Below are 19,809 nucleotides of genomic sequence, written 5' to 3' on the forward strand. Positions count from 1 at the left end.
AAGTCCAATTTCATCAATAGCAGAAAAGTAGGAAAGAGAAAAAAGTTCATGAAGGAAATTGTCAATGATGTGCAGATAACCATCCAGTGCAAATGAATGTGAAATTTGGTGCCAACTTAAAGTGAAGTTATAGCCTCTTACCCTATGTGGACCATGCTTACTAAACAATGGTCAAAAAGCTTGTTACAGGTATTCCACATATAAAAAGGTATCAAGTGGCAGTAACCAGTGTTATCACTTTATGTCAAGTAGGAATTCCAACCTCTTACCCTACAATGTGGACCCCTAGGAATTAAAGCGTTTGTATGCTGAATATTGTTTTTAACTTGCAGGGTAAAAAACAAAACAAAAAAAACAATGTGCTAGTATGCATTTTATACTAGCACATTATGTTAAAGTGGTTGTAAACCCTTTTGGACTACTACTACCTATAGGCAAGTCTAGAATAAGGCTTACCTATAGGTAGCGGAAAGACCTCCTAAACGTGCGCCGTTTAGAAGATATTTCACTTGTAGTCCGCCGAAAATACCCACGGTGCATGCGCAGGGACGAGACAAAACTAAGTGCAGTTTCTTCCCCAGCCGGTTGACGTGAATTGCGGCTCTCGTGCGCATGCGCTGGAGTGACGTCACGAGGCTCTGGCGAATCACAGCGCCGGAGTCCGCTGCCCAGAAAGAAGAGAAGACAGAAGATGGACGCTTCCTGCAGCTGGGACATCGCTGGATTCCTTTGCAGGTAAGTGTCACATAATGGGCTAATATGCGATGCATACTAGCCCATTATGCTTTACATTTGCAGGCTGTTCATGGGGCAAAAGAGGAAGTAAAGCCCATCAGGATTTACTTCCTCTTTAAACTTGCCTTATAATTAAGCCCTCCCGCGCTGAGAGGTCAGCCGCTTCCATCTTCATCCATCTTGCTTCAGGGTTCACGGACTCCGGCTCTGTGATTGGCTGGAGCCACAATGCCGTTTAAGGCACAGGACTCTGAAGGAACAGCTTGGGTGGCCACTCCTTCAGAGCGCATGCGCCAGTGATCTCACTGGCTGCATGTACAGTAAATATTTCATAAATGGTGCACGTTTAGGAGATATTGATACTACCTATAGGTAAGCCTTAGTCAGTGATGGAAGTCAACGTCCACTTTAAATTGTCAAAAGTGCTTTACATGAGTAAAGGCCCGTACAGAAGGGAATTGTCGTTCGGCGGCCTGTCGTCCGAAATTCTTACCGTTAGTATGCTCCTTTCGATATCCGATTTTCATAAGACAAAAGCTGGATGCGCAGACTAGTAATTTTTTGAGGAACGACAGCTCAACGTACAGAAATCGTCACACAGAAGTCCCGGAAGAGTTTGGTCTTGTAAACTACTGTTCATAATCTAGAATTAACATTCGTGACACGCTAATTTACGAAATGTCAAAATGCAGCGCACATTCTCATCTTTAATGGGGTAATAATCGAGCTGCTTTGCTGGTGATACTGATGTAGTTATGCCAAACTTATTTTAAAAAGGCATTTGTTTTGTAGAGATATGAATATTATTATGGTTGTTAGACTTTTTGGGGAAGTTACCACAACACTATTATCCCTGAGTTTTTAGGATCAAAGATACAACTGTTGGTGTTACATTAAAAACACAATGGAAAATTAACGAGGAAACAGAGTACCCGCTCCCCCCCCCCCCCCCAAAAAAGGACATGCTTAAAGGGAAGTTGCATTTTTGGGTGGAACTCCGCTTGAGTGAATTCCTTGCATCAAGGTAAAAAATGTTTAGGCGTCAGCATCCCCCCCAATTTTTACTTACCTGAGCCCTCATTTGATCCAGCGCTGTGCACATTTGCAGCTCTTCTCTTACCTCACTTCCAGGTCTCACTGGCTTTGCTGGGGCACACGGAGCTATTGGTTCCCAGTGCTGCCGATCAAAGCCAGTAACAAGGGAGCGGGGTCGAATACCGCTGTTTGTGCCAATGGACACAGCAGCGGGGCTCAGGTGCGAACACTGGACAGACAGAGGGGAGGGACCAGCGGCGTTGATGGGGGACCCAAAAAAAAAAAAAAAAAAGGAGAGATTCAAGCCCACTTTGTGCAATTCCATTGCATAGAAGAGGCAAGTATGGACATGTTTGAATATATATATATATATATATATATATATATATATATATATATATATATATATATATATATATATATATATATATATATATATATATATATATATATATATATATATACACACACACACACACACACATATATACACACATATATACACACATATATATATACATATATATATATATATATATATATATATATATATATATATATATATATAAAAAATTAACCTTTACAATCACTTTACGTTGTATACTCTAAAGATTTCTGATGCACTAAAGACACGGGTATACTCAAAGTAGATATTCTACACACAAAAGGCTTCTGTAATTCAGTTTATTTTCAAAGCAGGGCTTGCTTTACGGAGTCACCTTTCATAATATTAAAATCAATATTCTGGCCTCTCAGTGCTCTATCACATAGTACATATTACAAAGCATGGACTATTTACACACAAGACATTAAAAAACCTTTGTAATAGAAAAATCACTTGACATTAGATTTGGCCAGGTCCTCGGGCATTATACGCCCTTTCTTGCGTGCTCTGGTTTTCTTCTTCTCTATCTTGCCCATTTTCTTCTTTTTGATGTTGCGTTTCCTCTTCTCCTGCCGCTTTTGCATTCTCTCCGTAGTCTGCAGCATTCGATTGTCCCAGCGCTTCTTTCTCTGCTCCCGCTGCTTTTCCTTGCGCTTCAGGGCAGTTTTTAACATCCCTTCATCATCTTTGATCTTCAGTCCTTCAGCTTTATACAACACATTAGTCCATTTAATTTTAGATTCATACTCATTGGCTTTATCCTGGTCTTTGGCCCTTAGCTCTTCCAACTTACTCCTTTGCAAATCTAGGCGGCTCAGCAGCTGTTTGTAGTTTTTGCCAGTCATGGGCGTTATTTGCCCCTTTACCCTTTCTTTTTTCTCTTTTTTCTGCATGATTTTATTGAGAGGTTCATCGTGGACTTCCACCTTGTTAAAAACTAGTGGGACCTGATGTGTCTCTTCTACATGTTCTGCTACAGTTTGCTCCACTTTAGTGGCTTCACCCTCTTCTGGCTCCTGCAAAGCTTTTAATTTCAGCTCCTTCCTTTTTCTCTTCTTCCTTTCTCTCTCATGTTTCCTCCTCTGGCGTCTTCTCTCAATTTCATCTACTGAAAGAGATTTGTTGGAAAACTGTAGAAAAATAGTTAGTTAGATGATTGCCATTATTGGTTAGAAGGGTTCTGTTTATAGAAAGAAGGAGACTAAGCAACTTGACTATGATAAGTTACTAAGGTTCTGTTACAGAAGCATCCAGCCTCATACCTCCTGCTCCCCTCCTATCGTGCTAATAATTAAGCTCTACATCCCTGTGCCATTTCCTTAGTGTCCAGAGCTACAGCCAAAAGGCTGTGATGTGCAAAGCTCGTTGAATATTGCCCCTAAAAGCACACTAATCAGACACAAATCTCAGTTTAGCTTGTGTCAGGAAAGGCTCTGGGCCACATTTATTGCACCCAGCATGCTCATTTAACTAAGATGGATGAGTTATTTTAAAGTAAACTCAAAAAATATTGCAAGTTACCAATTAGATGTGGTAGCTGCATTTTTTTTATTTCTTTATTTTCACCTGGTGATCCAGCAAGCAAGTCTGTTCTTTTTCAACATCCATTAACAGACCAAGCTGTCCAGCAAAGTGGCAGAGGCATGAAAAACCATTAAACACTGACAGGTGTACTTACAATGGTCAGTGTTTATTCATTTCTGTAAATCCTTTATCCCAAAAGAAAAAAAAGAACTTTTTGTAATGGCTTAAAGAGTTTTAGCTGAAGTTCAGCTTTATTTCTTTAAGTTAAGTTTATCTACATCTGCTAGCGCATACAACGCTAACCTCTTCCTAGACCAACAATTGCACTGTCCAAAGGTGTCTTCGCTGCTCCTAAAGACAGGAAGTGTGTCACTGGCCAGATCAGCAGAAAAAAAAAAAAAAAAGAAAACAAATGCGGCCGCCACTTTGATAAACTGCAACATATTACATTTTTGTTTTTGGATTCAATACCACTTTAAGTATTTGCATATTTTTCAGGATGGGTATTCTGCCTGCTTTTATAAAACCTTACCCCTTTTATGACCAATGCGTTTTCTAATGACTACCCTTTATTGACATAGGCACTTGAAGCACACATTACTGTATTGCCCAAACCGGGTAAAGATCTCATCTCCCTAACAGACATTTGATTGTACTCAAATTATTACTTACCGGTGTTCTATCGAGAAGTGCCCGGGAAGAATGGCACACGTGCCATACGGAAAAGCACAACAGCTGAGTTTACAATCAGCTTTTTTGTTGGTGAGACGGCGCCTGCGCACAATGGCCGACAGAAGAAAATTTTCTGTCAGATTGTGCCTCACGCTGGCGAGGCGTCTTAGTACATGATGGGGGCGGATTATTCAATGATGGGCAGTGATGCAAAACACATTTTTCTGCTATTCTTCGCTTATGGGGCGTTTAGTCAACTGAAGGGCGGATATTTCTATTTGAAAAATGTGTTTTGCAGCACTGGCCTTCATTTAAAAATCCGCCCCCTCGTGTACTAATCCGCCCCTCACGGCTACGAGCACACCCTCGCCAGCGCAGGACACAATCCAACATAAAATGTTATTCGGGCACTACTGCATAGCGGGCACTATCCGACAGAACACCAGCTTAAACCATTGATTCCTGATCTTGTATATCTTGATCAAGTGGGGTTTACCTCTAGTGGGGAGGCTGGGGACAATACCCTTAAAACAATCATCCTAATGGAAAATGCCCAGAACTGCCATATTCCAGCCCGTCCACTCTTGGTTGATGCTGAAAAAGCATTTGACGGGGTTCACTGGTACTTTCTACAACACACACTTTAACAGATTGGTGTCGGCCCCAAGTTGATGGCTAAAATCTTGGCTTTATAAACATGCCCCTTGGTGAGAAGCCGCTCTCCAATGGCCTTCTTTCAGGTCCTATTTGAATCTGCACTGGTATTCGTCAGGGGTGTCATCATATCCCTTGATATATATACCCACCATGGAACATCTTGCAATTGCCATACATCAACACCCTGATGTTCAAGGCATTACAGTAGGTCACCATCAGTAAAAGCTTTCCCTGTATGCAGATGTCCTGTTATACATCATCAACCCTCTTATCTCTATTCCATTTCTTGTACGAACGTTTGAGGAATTTGGTGCACTGAGCAATTCGTTAATTATAATAAGATGGAGGCCTTGAATATCTCTCTATCCCAATCGTCTATCTCACCTCCGACGTATCTTTGCCTTAAAATGGCAACACACAACCATCAAATATCTTGCCATTAAAATTCCATCTCTACTGCCCATTATGGCAGACCTTAATTATACCCCCCTTCTTCAATGGTTCGTACCTGTCTTACATCCTACGACAAACTGCATATTTTGTGGTTTGGTCGCATAAGTGCCATTTAAGATGAACACCTTACCAAAATTATTGTACACCTTTCAGGCCATCCCTGTTCCCCAAAGTCTGTTTTTTTCTGAACTCTAAATAGGGCTATCTGTACCTTCATATGCAGCGTCTTTGCTCAAAGTGGTTGACTGGTACCATGGCCATTCTACCCAGCTATGGACCCATCTGGAGAATGGCCTCATTTCTCCAGGCCTTACATCTTTACCCTGGCTAAAACCTCATCAGAGAACCCAAAAAAAGATTTACTCCTTGAATTGCTCCACAATGCCTGCGGTTCCAGAGGTCAGTGAGGACATGCTTATTTAACTTTTTGTTAGGAACATGGCAAATAATTTAATGTAAACAGCATGGCCATAGACTGAGTAAGTTCCCTAATTTATCTCACAATACATGAATAAAATGTTTTATCCCACAATAGACAAATATGTTCGAATTGCAAACATTACCTTTGCTTAAATTTTGAATCATCACATTAAATTGAATAAAAGCCTTATTCTCTGATTAATTATTTAAAGCTATACTAAAGTTTTGCATTTAAACAAATAAGTAAAAAACAAACATGTTATACTTACCTGCTCTGTGCAGTGGTTTTGCACAGAGCAGCCCAGATCGTCCTCTTCTCAGGTCCTTCGCTGGCACTCCAAGCCCCCCTCCCCCCTCCTACCCCAACAGCAAGCAGCTAGCTATAGGGGCACCCAAGCCACTGCTGTGTCCATATAGACACAGAGCCACGGCTCTGACTCACCCTCTCTCTCCACTCACTGACTGACAGCTGCGGGAGCCAATGGCGCTTGCTGGTGTCTCAACCAGGAGGAAGAGTCTAGGACAGCCAAGGCTCACATGCAACATCGCTGGATCGAGATGGGGCTCAGGTAAGTACTAGGGGGGCTGCTGTACATAGGTTTTTTATCTTAATGCATAAGGATATATTAAAAAAAAAAAAAAAAAACACACACCCCACGCCTTTAGAACCAATTTAACCATCTCCTCAAATAGCACTTTTCCTGCTCTCATTTTAGCGTAAAAACAGTTGTCACCAGTGAACATGTGTGATATTTGAGAATGGACTTTTAGACTGTGCTCACACAGCTTTTGTGTGGCAATGCATGCACAGAGTTGCACCAAGGTGGCCCAATCTAAATGGTCTGCCTAAAGTACCAAAAAAAGTGTAATTTATATATATTTTGTAACAATGTACAGTTGTGGTACGTTGCAATGCACGTCCATTAGCAAGGTGCTTTGGGGTACTGTTAAGAATGAAGGTTACTTGTATGGGCCGGAAAACCTGTCAGAATCCGTAGAGATATTTTGACTTTACCAAAAGAGGTAGGGGTAGGATTTCCAGGCCCAGAGGGGTATAACGAGGCAATACACCTAGCAAGAGTATTGGACTGGTGTGCATCTAAAAAAGAAAAACCATGGGTACACATGGAACAAGCAATAGTGGAGATACCCCTGGAGGGGTTAATTTGGCTTAAAAACACGACTATACCGCAAGTAACATCCGACAGTAGGAGCGCCACTTAGTGTAGTCAAAAGGTTACAAAAAAAAGTTAAGATGTCGAACCTGCTGAACCCAATGACTCCTATCCTGGGCAACCCAGAGTTTGGAATGGGCCTAAAAGGATAAAAGTTTTATGACTCTAAATCGACAGGGTAAAAATAGACTTATCCATTTCACAGTAGATATCTAGAGAAGAGTTGAACCGTGAGTTTGGAGAAAGTTTAGACCTATTCAGCAGAATGCAGTTAAACGCATTTCTTTGATCAATCTCTATGCGAAAAAGAGAAATAGCTATATCGTCTAAGTTCGAAAATGTATGTTTAAAAGGAGAGTCAGTGAAACACGCAATATCAACATTATATACTTGGGTGATCGAGTTGAAGACCCCGCAGAACTTTGGTTTCATACAGACATGGGAAAGAGAGATGGGGGTCACTTTTTCAGAAGTACAAAAAAAAATAAGATATTTAGGTTTACACATAAGGTGTCAATAGCAACTAGGTATCAAGAAGGAAGCTATGAGATTCTGAGCAGGTGGTACAGAACACCAGAAGTACTCAAGCGGATATATCCACAGACTTTGAATCTCTGCTGGTGGTGCCAAGAGACTGTGGGCACTATGATACACATTTTCTGGGAATGCTCAAAAATAAGGGATTTTTGGCGAATGGTTTCAGATACAATAGAAGAAATTATAGATGTGTCACTTGGAGATAATCCAGCTGCCTTCCTTGTTTTTGATATTTCTCCTGTCTGTGGAAAAATGATAAAAATTCTCGATTGAGACATCTGCTGTCGACGGCAAAAGCATGCATTCCAGCTCTTTGGAAAAGTAACGTTGTGCCAAGTAAAGCACAATGGATGGCAAAAATATCAGAAGTACAATTAATGGAAAATCTTACTATGGAGTATGAAAGAGCAGGAGGACAAGTATAGACAGATCTGGGCTCCTTACGTCGCATATAGGGAGTGGGTGGGGTGAGGAGAGAAGAGAGAGTGGAGGTAGGAACAGGAAAAGAAGATTTAAGGTGAGCAAGGGGGGAAAGGGGCGAGACTGTGCTTTCCCCCCCCCTTTTTTTGTTTAACTATTATAAGATTAAACCGATATTTTTAGTTTATTTCTTTCTTGGGGGGGGGGGGGGGGGGGGGAAGTACGCAGTGGAAGGGCAAGAAGGATAGTCAAATTACAAGGATATAATTAAAACAATATAAGTTTAAATATAAAGTAGTAAATAGGGGGACAGAAGAAATTAAATGTGTTCAAGAGTAACATAAGCAGAATGTATGCATAAGTTGGTTTATTTGTAAAGATGTATTACGATTATCCTTGTGAAAAAAAATATTAAAATAAAGAATAGGAAGAAAAAAAAGAATGAAGGTTACCAAAAATGCACACACTACCTCAGTGCAACAGTGTGCACCCAGTCCTAGAGACAAAAAAAAAAAAAAAAAAAAAAAAAAAGTAGAGTGGAAGGCAAACTTTGTAAGTGTTCCGCCAGAACTTGATTCTGGAATACAGGATCCTACTTTTTAAATTTCACTAGTTCAATTAGCTGCAGTTTAATAAACCGATATCGCAGAATTAGTCCATTGCAGAGCTTGACTTACAAGAGCAGAGAGCTTTCAAAGCAAGTGCAACCAAAACTTTTGCTCCCAACTAAAAGGAAAACCTTTTTTGGATAGGGTGGAGAGAAATTATAAACACGTGTCAGGTTTTTATCGCCGTCAGTGCACTCTGTTAAGGCTATTCACCCTCTCTATTTGTCCCAAATGTTGGGTTGTCCCCAGAAAAGTAATAGAGGGGAAGTCTTTCAATAAGGACACTAGTTCTGGTGACCTGGGGGTCCCCAAGGAATTACATACAATTTTCAGAGATTACCTCTCACTTCCTGTTTAGCTATAGGACAGGAAATGAAGGGAAATCTCTGCAGATGGTGAAAAAAATTAAATAATCTGTTAGCGGTTATTAACCCTCCCTTACTCTATCCAAAAATGAAAAGAAACGTTTTGCCCATGGTTCTATTTTAAAGTGGTTGTTAAAGGCAGAAGGTGTCTTATCTTAATGCATTAAGATATAAAACCTGTGTGTAGCAGCCCCCCCTAATACTTACCTGAGCTCCATCTCGATCCAGCGATGTTGCAGGAGAGCCTTAGCTGTCTGGGACTCTCCCTCCTGATTGGCTGAGACACAGCAGCAGACACCATTGGATCCCACTGCTGTCAAAGTTAGTGAGCCAATAAGGAGAAAGAGAGGGTGGGCCGAGCTGCAGCTCCATGTCTAAATGAACACACGGGGCAGCGGCTCAGGTGCCCCCATTGCAAGCTGCGGGGGCACTCGGCGGGAGGGGCCAGGAGTGCCTGGGAGGGACCTAAGAAGTGGAGAACCTGGGTTGCTCTGTGGAAAACCACTGCACAGAGCAGGTAAGTAGAACATGTTTATTATAGTTAAATGAAAAAAAGATTAAGATCACTTTAATTCCTGCAATGGCAGTGCTGCGTTTCTGCTGTAGAATAATTCAAGCCAAAGAAAGCAAAAAACTGAAGCTATTGACATTAAAATGTATTCCGTTTCCATATAATAACCCATTACAAAAACGTATTTATATGGATGCTGTCTGTACTGTGCCCTCACCTGTCCACGTGACTCCTCAATCTTCTCATGTAATCGTTTCTTTAATAAATTAACTGTGGAAAAGGAGCTCAGAGGGGTATCTACAAAGAAAAAACAAGTATGATGAAAAAATTACAGGTCAACAACGAAAATGTTTAATTTATTTTTTTAAATCCTAGATTTAAACTCATCCATACACTATGTAAAACAAAAAAATTGGCTTGATATTTTTTTAACCACAAAAACTGCAAATGACAGGGCGACCCCACTTGTTGCAGAGTTTTACATTTACAGTGGGTATAGAAAAGAATCACCCCCTTTAAAATATTGACATTTTGTTGCTTTGCAGCCAGAAATGGAGACAGTTTTTGCGTTATTCAGCTGTATTTACTATCGAAGTGAAAAAAATCAAGAATTGAAGAGTTGGAAAAAGGATCACCCCTTATGTCAGTATTTTGTTGAACTATTTTTGCTTTAATTACAGCCTTTTGTTCGTTGGGATTTGTCTCTACTAACTTTGCACATCCAGACTTTGCAATATTTGCCCACTCTTCTTTGCAGAACTGCTCAAGTTCAGTTAAAAATGAGCTCCGGCGTGTTCGCACAGTCCACGTGCAGAGCCTGTCAGGAAGTCTGCACGGCGCTGCACTAATCACAGGCAGGGAGACATATTCCCGATGCTCGGCTACAGAGATCGGGAAGTGTCTCCCTGCATGTGGTTAGCGCAGCGCCATGCAAACTTCCTGGCGGGCTCTGCACATGGCCTGTGCGAACACGCCAGAGCTCATTCCTAGTGGTGACTGTCTGTGGACTGCAGTCTTCAAGTCATTCCACAGATTTTCAATGGGCTCAATGAGTTGTTGTAGGCCTTTTGGTAGCCTCTCTGACAAGATTCCTCCTGGCTTTCATCCAATTTGGTCTGATCCAGGGAGAGTGTGTTGTACCAAATACCTTCCATTTCTTAATCACCTCCCACCCGGCCATTGCATATATACGGCTGTGTGGGCATTTCCTTCTGAGTGAATGTTCAGGAATGTCCTTCAGAAAGAGGGATCGCAATGCGCTCGCGGCACCCGGACACGGTGCATCTCAGATCGTCAGGGCGGCTGTGTGACTGGCTCTCCTGATCACAGGATGGCTGTGTCCAATCACAGCCATCATGTGACAAATAGAGAGCCGGTTGCTAGGCGATCAGCTCTCTTCTCCTCACATGGAAGTTGTCAATGAGGAGAGGGAGAGTGGATCGTTGCAGCTGGCGATCAGTGAGTATAAGCTTTTTTTTACAGCTTTTACACACCGTTTACCGGCCTAGTGTCACCACAACTGTGTTAAAACACACAGTAAAAACACCTGTCCCCCACATATGTCCCAGTAAAATCATCTGTCCCAATGATCATCTGCGTACATATGTCCGTGATCACACAAACCAATTATTATACACGTAACGGGATATTATTTTTTTACCAAAGACATGTAGCAGAATACATTTTGGCTTAAATTTATGACAAAATTAGATTTTATTGGATTTTTAAAACGAAGTAGAAATTATCGTTTTTCAAAATGTTTGCTCTTTTTTGGCGCGAAAAAAAAGTTGTGAATAAATACCACCAAAAGAAAGTTCTATTTGTGTGAAAAAAAAATTATAAAAATTTAATCTGGGTACAGTGTTGCATGACGTGCGAGAGCGCTGAAAGCTGGCCTGAAAAGTAAACGGGTGAAAGTGCCCAGTATTTCGGTGGTTAATAAAAGATTTCACTCTTGCTTCTAGGCAAGCATAAAGCCTTCGACTTTGCATTCATCTCCTGACTTGTGCCTGTCCATAACTTTATCCCAGAGATCCTGAGGACAGCACCTTTCCACCCATAATAGATGGTTTGCTTCAGTTGCATTACCAAGGACTGAAATTATCCAGGAAAGCTATTTTCATGCTGAGCTAAGCAAAATGACAGCTGATGACAGTCAAATGGCTTTGTGCATCATTGAGAAGGTGATTAGCTACACCTAATTGAGTTTGCAAGTCATTTTTAGGAAGGGGGTGATTCTTTTGGGATTTTTTTTATTCTGACATGTTGGTGTTATATCTTTCACTTTGATGTTATAAATTGCAATGTGTAAATACAGCTGGATAAAACAAAAACTGTGCCTGTCTTCTTTTAAGGCTGCAAAGCAATAAAATATTATTTTCTATACCTACTCTATCTCTCGCACTCATTCATATTAGAACTGCACGATTGCTTAGAATAAAGATCACAATTCGCACTGTGTAACATCATCTTTCACATTATACATACAATTGGGCTAACTTTACTGTTTCGTTGGGTTTTAATTTATTGAATTGTATTTTTTTCTCCAAAAATTGCATTTGAAAGACCATCGCGCAAATACAGAGTGACTAAAATATAACAACCACCATTTTATTTTCTAGGGTCTCTGCTAAAATTATATATATATATATATTTGGGGGTCCAAGGTAATTTTCTAGCAGAAAATACTGATTTTAATTTGTAAGAAACAAGTGTCAGAAAAAGGCTTAGTCTTTAAGTGGTTAAGCTGACCTCATTTACAGACCCAAGTTCATCCCTTTGAGCGAAAAGAACCAAAAATTATACAATGGGGATTATTTACAAAAGGCAAATCTACTTTGCACTACAAGTGCAACGTGTACATGAAATTGCACGTTGCTCTTCTGATTTTATTATCCTAAAATGCTGTTTTTTATTTTCCTTGCATGTCCCCCTTGGATCTACAGCAACTGCACTTTCAGTGCAATTTGCATTTGTAGTGCAAAGTGAATTTTCCCTAAGTAAATAACCCCCAATGTTTCCTTTTATCGCATCTCCGCGCTTAGCAATGTTGATAAACATTTGCCAGCCGTTTTATTTATTTTTTGACAGCTGTGAATGAGCAGAGAACAGCTCTGCACTTGTTACATGAATCAATCATGGAAATGCCAGATTAAGATTGTGAGGGGGGTTGAATCGAGGTCGCAATTTTTTTTAAATAATTAACCATGCAGCTCTAATTCATAGCATGCGTGATCTGGATCAGCCAGCAAAAAGCATTTCCAGAAAGACTCCAGCAATAAGTTACCTCCAATAAAAGCTACAGTCATAGGGAAGAGATGAGGGAGGCCTGGCATAGTCCATTTCATTACTCACCTTTCCTCTGGGATTTTGGGAAGACGGGATTAGACAATTTGGGAGGAAATCTCTGCATGCGGATATCATGTCTGAGGTTCTGTGGGTTTCTATTCCTCTTTTTCTTCTTTGCGGTAGCAAGCTTCTCAGTGCCATCAACAGCAACTGCTATAGAAGAGGTGGGAGACATATTATAGCACACTGTCTGCTAAAACACATCCTTCAGCATTGTTTAAAATCCCCAACTTTACAAGATTTCCCCCAAATCCCCCTATGCAATTCCATATGCTCTTAGACAGTACTGCACATACCAGGACATCCACCCATTACACATGCAGCCATTGGAGGGGCTACTCCACAAAAACTGCTGGCCCCTCAATCCAGTCTACAGGACATTATAATTGTGCAACCCCCTGAGACCCTTTCAACTTTGCCTGTACAGTGCGCTCTCCCCGCTCCAGGCTGTTCAAAATGTACGCTTGTGCAGTCCGCTCTCCTCCCGTAGCCGACACTGGAAGAGCACACTGCATACGCAGAGTTTGAATGGCCCTGAGTCGCCACCATGGTGCACAGTTGTAATGCCTAGCCTGCTGTTTGCGGAGGGACCAGTGATTATTATAAACAGAAGAAGTGCTGGAACACAACAGCTCAGCAGGAGTGTTTCCCCCATTCACCTTGAGTGTGTGGATGGAGAATCATGTAATTTTTTTCCCGTTCAATTAAAAAAAAATTTACTAATGTATGGCAGGCTGCTCAGGTGGGGATTTCTCCATGATTATCTTATAACAATGTATACATCACAGAGGGAGGTCAAGCATTCTGTAATACCTAAATATTTAATGATATAAACTGTAACTCCTCCACCATTGTGGTATCAGCACTGACTTGGAGACCAGTCTATTGTCCTTTGTAATGGGTTGGATGTTCCAACTCTAACAGCAGTTGGCTGCTCACAATGGCCAAGGTCATGTCTGCTCATCTATGGTAGTTTGACTCACCTATTTTGCGTTTGCGAGGTTCTGTAGCTTCCTGAGCACAAACCTTTCTGCCCAGACTTTGTAGGTAGGAATCCTTGCTGGCCAGAGAAGACATTGCCATCTGAAAATAAAAGTAATATTGTCATATGATACAGATTGACTGTAAAATGGCATCATTTAGGATGGGAGCCATAACAATACAATATGTAAATAATGACTGGATGATGTATGTATGCATGTGTAATAAGGACACAATAGAAACAATCATTTATACAGGATATACCTAGGTGTAACAATCACTGATTCAGCTATGACTAAGCACTAGTTTCAGTGTGAAACGTGTCAGCAGTCGGGTTTTATTTTATTTTGCTGTGACTTGTAGTGCTGTCCTTCTTTTAATAAAGGCTACAATTTGTTCAGAGTGCGGCTGTCCAGAAACAACTTTTGTTCCTGCTTTGTTAAGTGCATTGCCTGCACCTGAGTTATCTGCAGCGGAGGATTTTCATCTGGGTTCCCACCTGGAGCGGCTACTCCCTTTTTCCTTAATCACTGATACCAAATTATTTAATACAGAGATAACATTCACCCATACAGGATGATATAGCTAGGCTAAGGATCTGATATGGGAATAAAAATCACTTATACCAGCTGACAGAACATATTTAGTAGGAAACGGGCAGTGAAGCCGCAAGGCTCCACTGCCTGTTACCCTTAGTTAGGATGGCAGCGCCGGGACCTGGCACGATCGACGGATCGGCCTTCGGGCGGTTGACATCACGAGCACCAAGTGTGCTTTTTAGGTGTTTGTGGCTGCCGACTTAAAAATAGTTTTTTTAAATCTGCACCTCCGCTTTAAGACCCGTACACACAATATGAAAATCGGAAGTAAAATCTCGTCCGAACGACCTGCCAATTTTTGGATCGCTAGTACGGTGCTTTTAACAGTCAATTCTGGTTCTTCAGACAAAAGCTGGATGTGCAGACTATAAAATTTTTGTCGTGAGTGAACTCGACGTTCGATTTTCGTTTCATTAGTACAGTTTTCGTCCAAAAAAATTATAAAAAAATCGTAAGAGCAAGACTACGCATGCTCAGAATTGAAAGAATACATACAAAACAGGTAACTTCTGATGTTGAAGTCTGCCGTACGAGAATTTTCGTATTGTGAGTAAACTCTTCCCTTTCGACATGAGACTAGCAATGCAAAAAAAACAAACGGAATAACGTTCGTCTGAAAATCTGATCATGTGTACGAGCGCTCTACCCTCCTCCTGACCGGCTGATCTACCTCGCCCATCTTTCTGCACTCCTTCTAAAACATACTTAAAATGAGTTGGGTAGTCCATGATTCCTAGAGAATCCAGTTTTACGATCATTCCTAGTCCTATACGGACATAGAGGGGGTTATTTACTAAAGGCAAATCCACTTTGCACTACAAGTGTAAAGTCCACTTGAAATTGCACTTGGAAGTGAGGTCACTGTAGATCCAAGGAGGCTTGCACATGATTGGATAATATAATCAGCAGAGCTTCCCCCTAATTTCAGATCTACCCCTCAGATTTACAGAGACTGCACATCCAAATGCATTTTCAAGTGAACTTTTAGGCTTCATTTCCACTGGCGTTTTTACAGCCACTTTTCTGAGCGTTTTTTACAGCTTAAAAACGCCTGTCCATGTTATTCTATGGCATCATGCCCACATAGGCGTTTTTGAGCTGCAAATGGCATTGGCGTTTTCGAGCTGTAAAAAAAACGCAGGACCAGGGCGTTCTAAAGCTCCAGAGTAGAGCTGTAAAAACGCCAGACGTTAAAAAACGCGCGAAAACGCTACCGCGGCATTTTTAAAGCTGCAGCTCACAAAAAAGAATTTTTTTTTTTTTTTTTTTAGAAAATAAACATGGACAGGTGTTTTTAAGCTGTAAAAAAGGCTAACAACAGTGGCTGTAAAAACGCCAGTGGAAATGAAGCCTTAGGCCCCTTTCACACTGAGGAGTTTTTCAGGCGGTAAAGCGCTAAAAATAGCGCTGCTATCCCGCCTGAAAAACTCCTGCCCAGCTACCTCAATGTGAAAGCCGAAGGGCTTTCACACTGAGGCGATGCGCTGGCGGGAGACAAAAAAATCTCCTGTCAGCAGCATCTTTGGAGCGGTGAGAGGAGCGGCATGTATACCGCTCCTTCCCATTGAAAACAATGGGAACCGCGGCAATACCGCCCGCGAATGCGCCTCTATAGAGGCGCATTGCGGGCGATATTAACTCTTTATCGGCCGCTAGCGGGGGTTAATACCGCACCGCTAGCGGCTGATACCCGCGGCAATTCCGGCGGTATAGCGCCACTATTTTTAGCGGCGTTATACCGCCACCGCAGCTCCCGCCCCAGTCTGAAAGGGGCCTTAATGCAAAAAGGATTTGCCTTTCGAAAATAACCCCCAAAGTGTTACTTATATCTCATAGGTGCAACCTAAATGCTTATTGTTACATTTTGGTGTCCTGATTCGACTTATTGCTTAGATGTACCTATGCTTTGTTTACTGGTATACCACTGTTTCTTTATTATCGTCTTGTTAACACAGAACTGCCTTTCGGTTGAAAAATAAAAAATGTGAGCTGGAGTTTGTTAGTGTATTTAAATCTGCTAGTACATCTAACACCACCCTCCCCCCCCTCCCGATTGACAATGCTGCCGTCTGTGGATTTTTGTCTGAATGGGCGTTGGCTGTGAACTTGTTATGCATACGCACGGCAGAACATTTTCAGCCAACTTTCACCAAATTACGTGTTTTTTCAGCTCTTTACCACCACCCTTTGGGCAACTTCTGCTATTGTTGGCTGATGTTTAGCATTGGTTCTGAGCATGCGTGTTTGTACTTTGGACTTCAGTCCGATGGACTTGTGAACACACGATCGGATTATCCTCCATCGGACATTTGTTGTTGAAAAGTTTGAGAGCATGCACAGCGAACATTTGTCCGTTGAAAAAGCAACAATTGTCCAATGGGCCATACAGACAGTCAGATTGTCCGATAAAACAGGTCTGTTGGACCGTTGTTGAAAAGGCCGATCGTGTGTATGGGCCTTAACACAGGAGGTGTGTTACTGGCCAGATCTCCAGCTCAAGCCGTTAGAAAAAAAAAAAAAAAACACACAGTATTCAGCCACCACATCTAATGGCTGGTAATCTGCAATATGTTACATTTTTGGGATTTAATAGCGTTTTAGCCCTTGTTTACATCAGAGCGACTTGCCAAGCCGCAGCCTATTGCCGGCAATGGCACTTGGTGGGACGCCGACTTTACGGTGCTGCATTGATTTGCAAAAGTAGTTCCTGTACTACTTTTGCCGATTTCGGTTACGACTTCAATAGACATGTGTGCATAAGGCACAGCTGTCTTTCAAGTCACACTGAAATGCGGCTCTGAAATCATGCGATTTCAAGGCCGCGTTCAATGAGAATGGGGGCTTAAAGTGGTTGTAAACTCAGAAAATACTTACCTTAGATCAAAGCTGTTGCAGCGGCCCCGGAGTTATTTCCAGGTTCGCGGGCGCTGTGATTGGCCGCGATGACGTCACTCCCGCGCGGGAGCCACTGGTCATGATACGACTAACGAAGAAACGGCACAAGCGAGCTCTTGTGTCGATGACATCAGCACATGCGGATACAGTGAATATCTGCTAAACGGTGCACATTTAGGAGAAATTCACGGTGCCTTGAGGCAAGCCTTATTGTAGGCTTATGTGGAGGTAAAAGTGGTGTAACTGGGATTACAAGCACTTTAATCAGTTTGAGGATTATTTGATCCCACCGATATACAGGATATGGGGTATTTGTCGCTTGTGTACCCCATGGCCCGATTCTGTATAAAATAGATGGAAAAAGGTTCCCCTAAAAAAAAATAAACGATACTATGAACACACGGGGGGCACTTTGTACGCTGCATTCTCCTCTTGAACTCTTTGTAGATGTTCCTCCTAATTCTCCTCAGATGATGGTAGCTGTGACCACATGGTACTGGAGGTGTCAGGAGAGCAACACGATAACAGAGTGGAGTACAATTTACAGGTATTTACAAACAGCGATCTACCGGGAACACCATACCGTGTGAAGGATAACGGATCACGGCCCCCCTTCTATCGATGTATATGAGGAATCATCACCTCACACACGCTACAAGCAGAACCCGATGCACAGCCACTTCCAGCCCTCATCGCCTGCTGTGCAACTACTTCCGGTCCCCCCTCTGCGCCGCACATGGCCTGCCAGACCCGACTATCGGAGCGCCGATCTGTCCGGGGATTGGTGTACGGGTGTGTCAGCGCGCCCCCTCCCCCCGCCATGTAGTGACGTGTCTGTCCCGCACTCACTCAGGCAGGATAAGTAGAGGTCAGAGCGGAGCCTGTGTGTGATGGAAGGCCGCAGATCAAGTGCTGGCTCCCGTCCTTTAGCTTTAGTACTGAGAATCTGTGACCTGGGATTAATATGCAGATTAGGATTAGGAGGCGTCATGGCCTTGTATTGGAAAATCAGCAAGACAGACAGTCAACCAATTTCTGCAGGAGGTCAATGGGGCCTCTGTAGAGGGGTGTGTGAGCATGTCAGTGGCATGAGGGCACTTTCACACTCCCACCAGAGGGCAGTAAAAACAGGCACCAGACTGTGGTCTTGCCAACATTACAGCTATACAGGTGTATTGTGACATTCTGCTTCCTATCGTAGAATGCTGCGGAAGTCACGCGGCGGACAACTGTGCATGCGCAATGCGTTCCAACCACAAGTGCGATTTGCGACACTACCCTTCAGTGAAGCCATCACAATTTGTCACGGAAGTGACGTATTACCATAGACGGAGCGGGGGGGGAGAGAGAGAGACATTCAGAGTGAGAGAGATACTGAGATACATTCAGAGTGAGAGAAAGATAGAGATACATTCACAGCGAGAGAGAGATAGAGATACTGAGATACATTCAGAGCAAGAGAGAGATCGTGTACATATATTTTATATAACGGAAGTAATGCACATAGAGGAGGTAATCCCCTCCCTGAGCCCGGTTCTCTCTCAGTATCTCTATTTCTCTCTCGCTCTGAATGTGTGTCTCTCTCTCTCTCTCCCCCCGCTCCGTCTATGGTAATACGTCACTTCCGTGACAAATTGTGATGGCTTCACTAAAGGGTAGTGTCGTAAATCCTGTGGAACGCATCACACTTGCGGTTGGAGCGCATTGCGCATGCGCAGTTGTCCGCCACGTGACTTCCGCAGCATTCTACGATAGGCAGCAGAATGTGACAATACACCGGCTCTATACATGCCACGGCTGTAGTAATGCTTTGCGATTTTGATTGGCACCTGGTAATTTTAATGTGGGGAAAAAGCTTGCCCCAGGAGGTGGCAGTTGAATCTTCTGAATACCGCTTCTATACACCCCTTTGAAAAGCAATTGACTACCAATGCTTTTTAGAGTGCAGCAAGTATTAAGTGCCTGAAAAGAGCCCCCACTGTGAGATGTGATCAGAACTCATTGACAGGTGCACTGGACCTGCATTTCACCTGCGCCAGGTGGGTTTTGTATCTCCTTAGATTTGTGTGGGAATACAAAACCCATCTGACATGAACCCAGGCCCTAAGTCTTGTGGTTGCTATGGAGACAGTGCAGTTTGGCTTATGTGTAGTGAAGAACTCTCATGAGCCTTAAGCCCTGCTTCACTCTGATGGGATGCGGGAAACACACAAGATCCGCTGCGTTTCCCTACATAGTAATAGCATGGCGTCCATGCGAGCTGCTGCGGGTGTCAATTTTAGATTAACGACACCCCAACAAAAGGATTGCAAAACACAGTGCGATTGCTAGAACATGAGGCTCCCAATGTAGGACCGTTTGTCGGACAAGTGTGAACCTGGCCTTAGACCTGTTTCACATGAGCTTCAGCTGATACAAGTGCAATGTGAACAGCAAGCTTTGATAAATCAGTTGCAGAGCTTTTAGCAAGCTTTGTTGAAGCATTTAGC

The 19,809-nt window shown here is 42.5% G+C and overlaps 1 protein-coding gene across 3 annotated transcripts; it reads right to left on the bottom strand.

Annotated features, from left to right (window-relative positions):
* Positions 1–2,440: 2,440 nt before the first annotated feature.
* On the bottom strand, positions 2,441–18,069 carry SURF6 (surfeit 6). Of its 3 annotated transcripts, XM_040323996.1 has the most exons (6): positions 17,906–18,068; positions 16,325–16,392; positions 13,829–13,928; positions 12,852–12,998; positions 9,715–9,794; positions 2,441–3,285 (listed from the first exon to the last, which is right to left on the bottom strand). In XM_040323996.1, exons 3-6 carry the CDS (start codon positions 13,926–13,928, stop codon positions 2,605–2,607), a joined length of 1,008 nt encoding a protein of 335 aa, XP_040179930.1. In that variant the 5' UTR covers positions 16,325–16,392; positions 17,906–18,068; the 3' UTR covers positions 2,441–2,604. The 3 variants fall into 3 exon arrangements, with proteins under 3 accessions (XP_040179930.1, XP_040179931.1, XP_040179929.1); XM_040323997.1 differs by lacking the exon at positions 16,325–16,392 and having other exon boundaries at positions 12,852–12,995; positions 17,904–18,069; XM_040323995.1 differs by lacking the exon at positions 16,325–16,392 and having other exon boundaries at positions 17,904–18,068.
* Between the last annotated feature and the right edge of the window lie 1,740 nt (positions 18,070–19,809).

This window comes from Rana temporaria, chromosome 9, assembly GCF_905171775.1.
Source record: "Rana temporaria chromosome 9, aRanTem1.1, whole genome shotgun sequence".
Taxonomy (NCBI): Eukaryota; Metazoa; Chordata; class Amphibia; order Anura; family Ranidae; genus Rana; species Rana temporaria.

What these genes read in the sequence shown, in the direction of transcription:
- SURF6 (XM_040323996.1), bottom strand. Translation starts at nt 13,928, where the DNA reads ATGGCAATGTCTTCTCTGGCCAGCAAGGATTCCTACCTACAAAGTCTG. An exon ending in ACCTCGCAAACGCAAAATAG is followed by an intron (nt 12,999 to 13,828) that starts GTGAGTCAAACT and finishes CCTCTTCTATAG; the next exon opens with CAGTTGCTGTTGATGGCACT. An exon ending in CCCAAAATCCCAGAGGAAAG is followed by an intron (nt 9,795 to 12,851) that starts GTGAGTAATGAA and finishes TTTTCTTTGTAG; the next exon opens with ATACCCCTCTGAGCTCCTTT.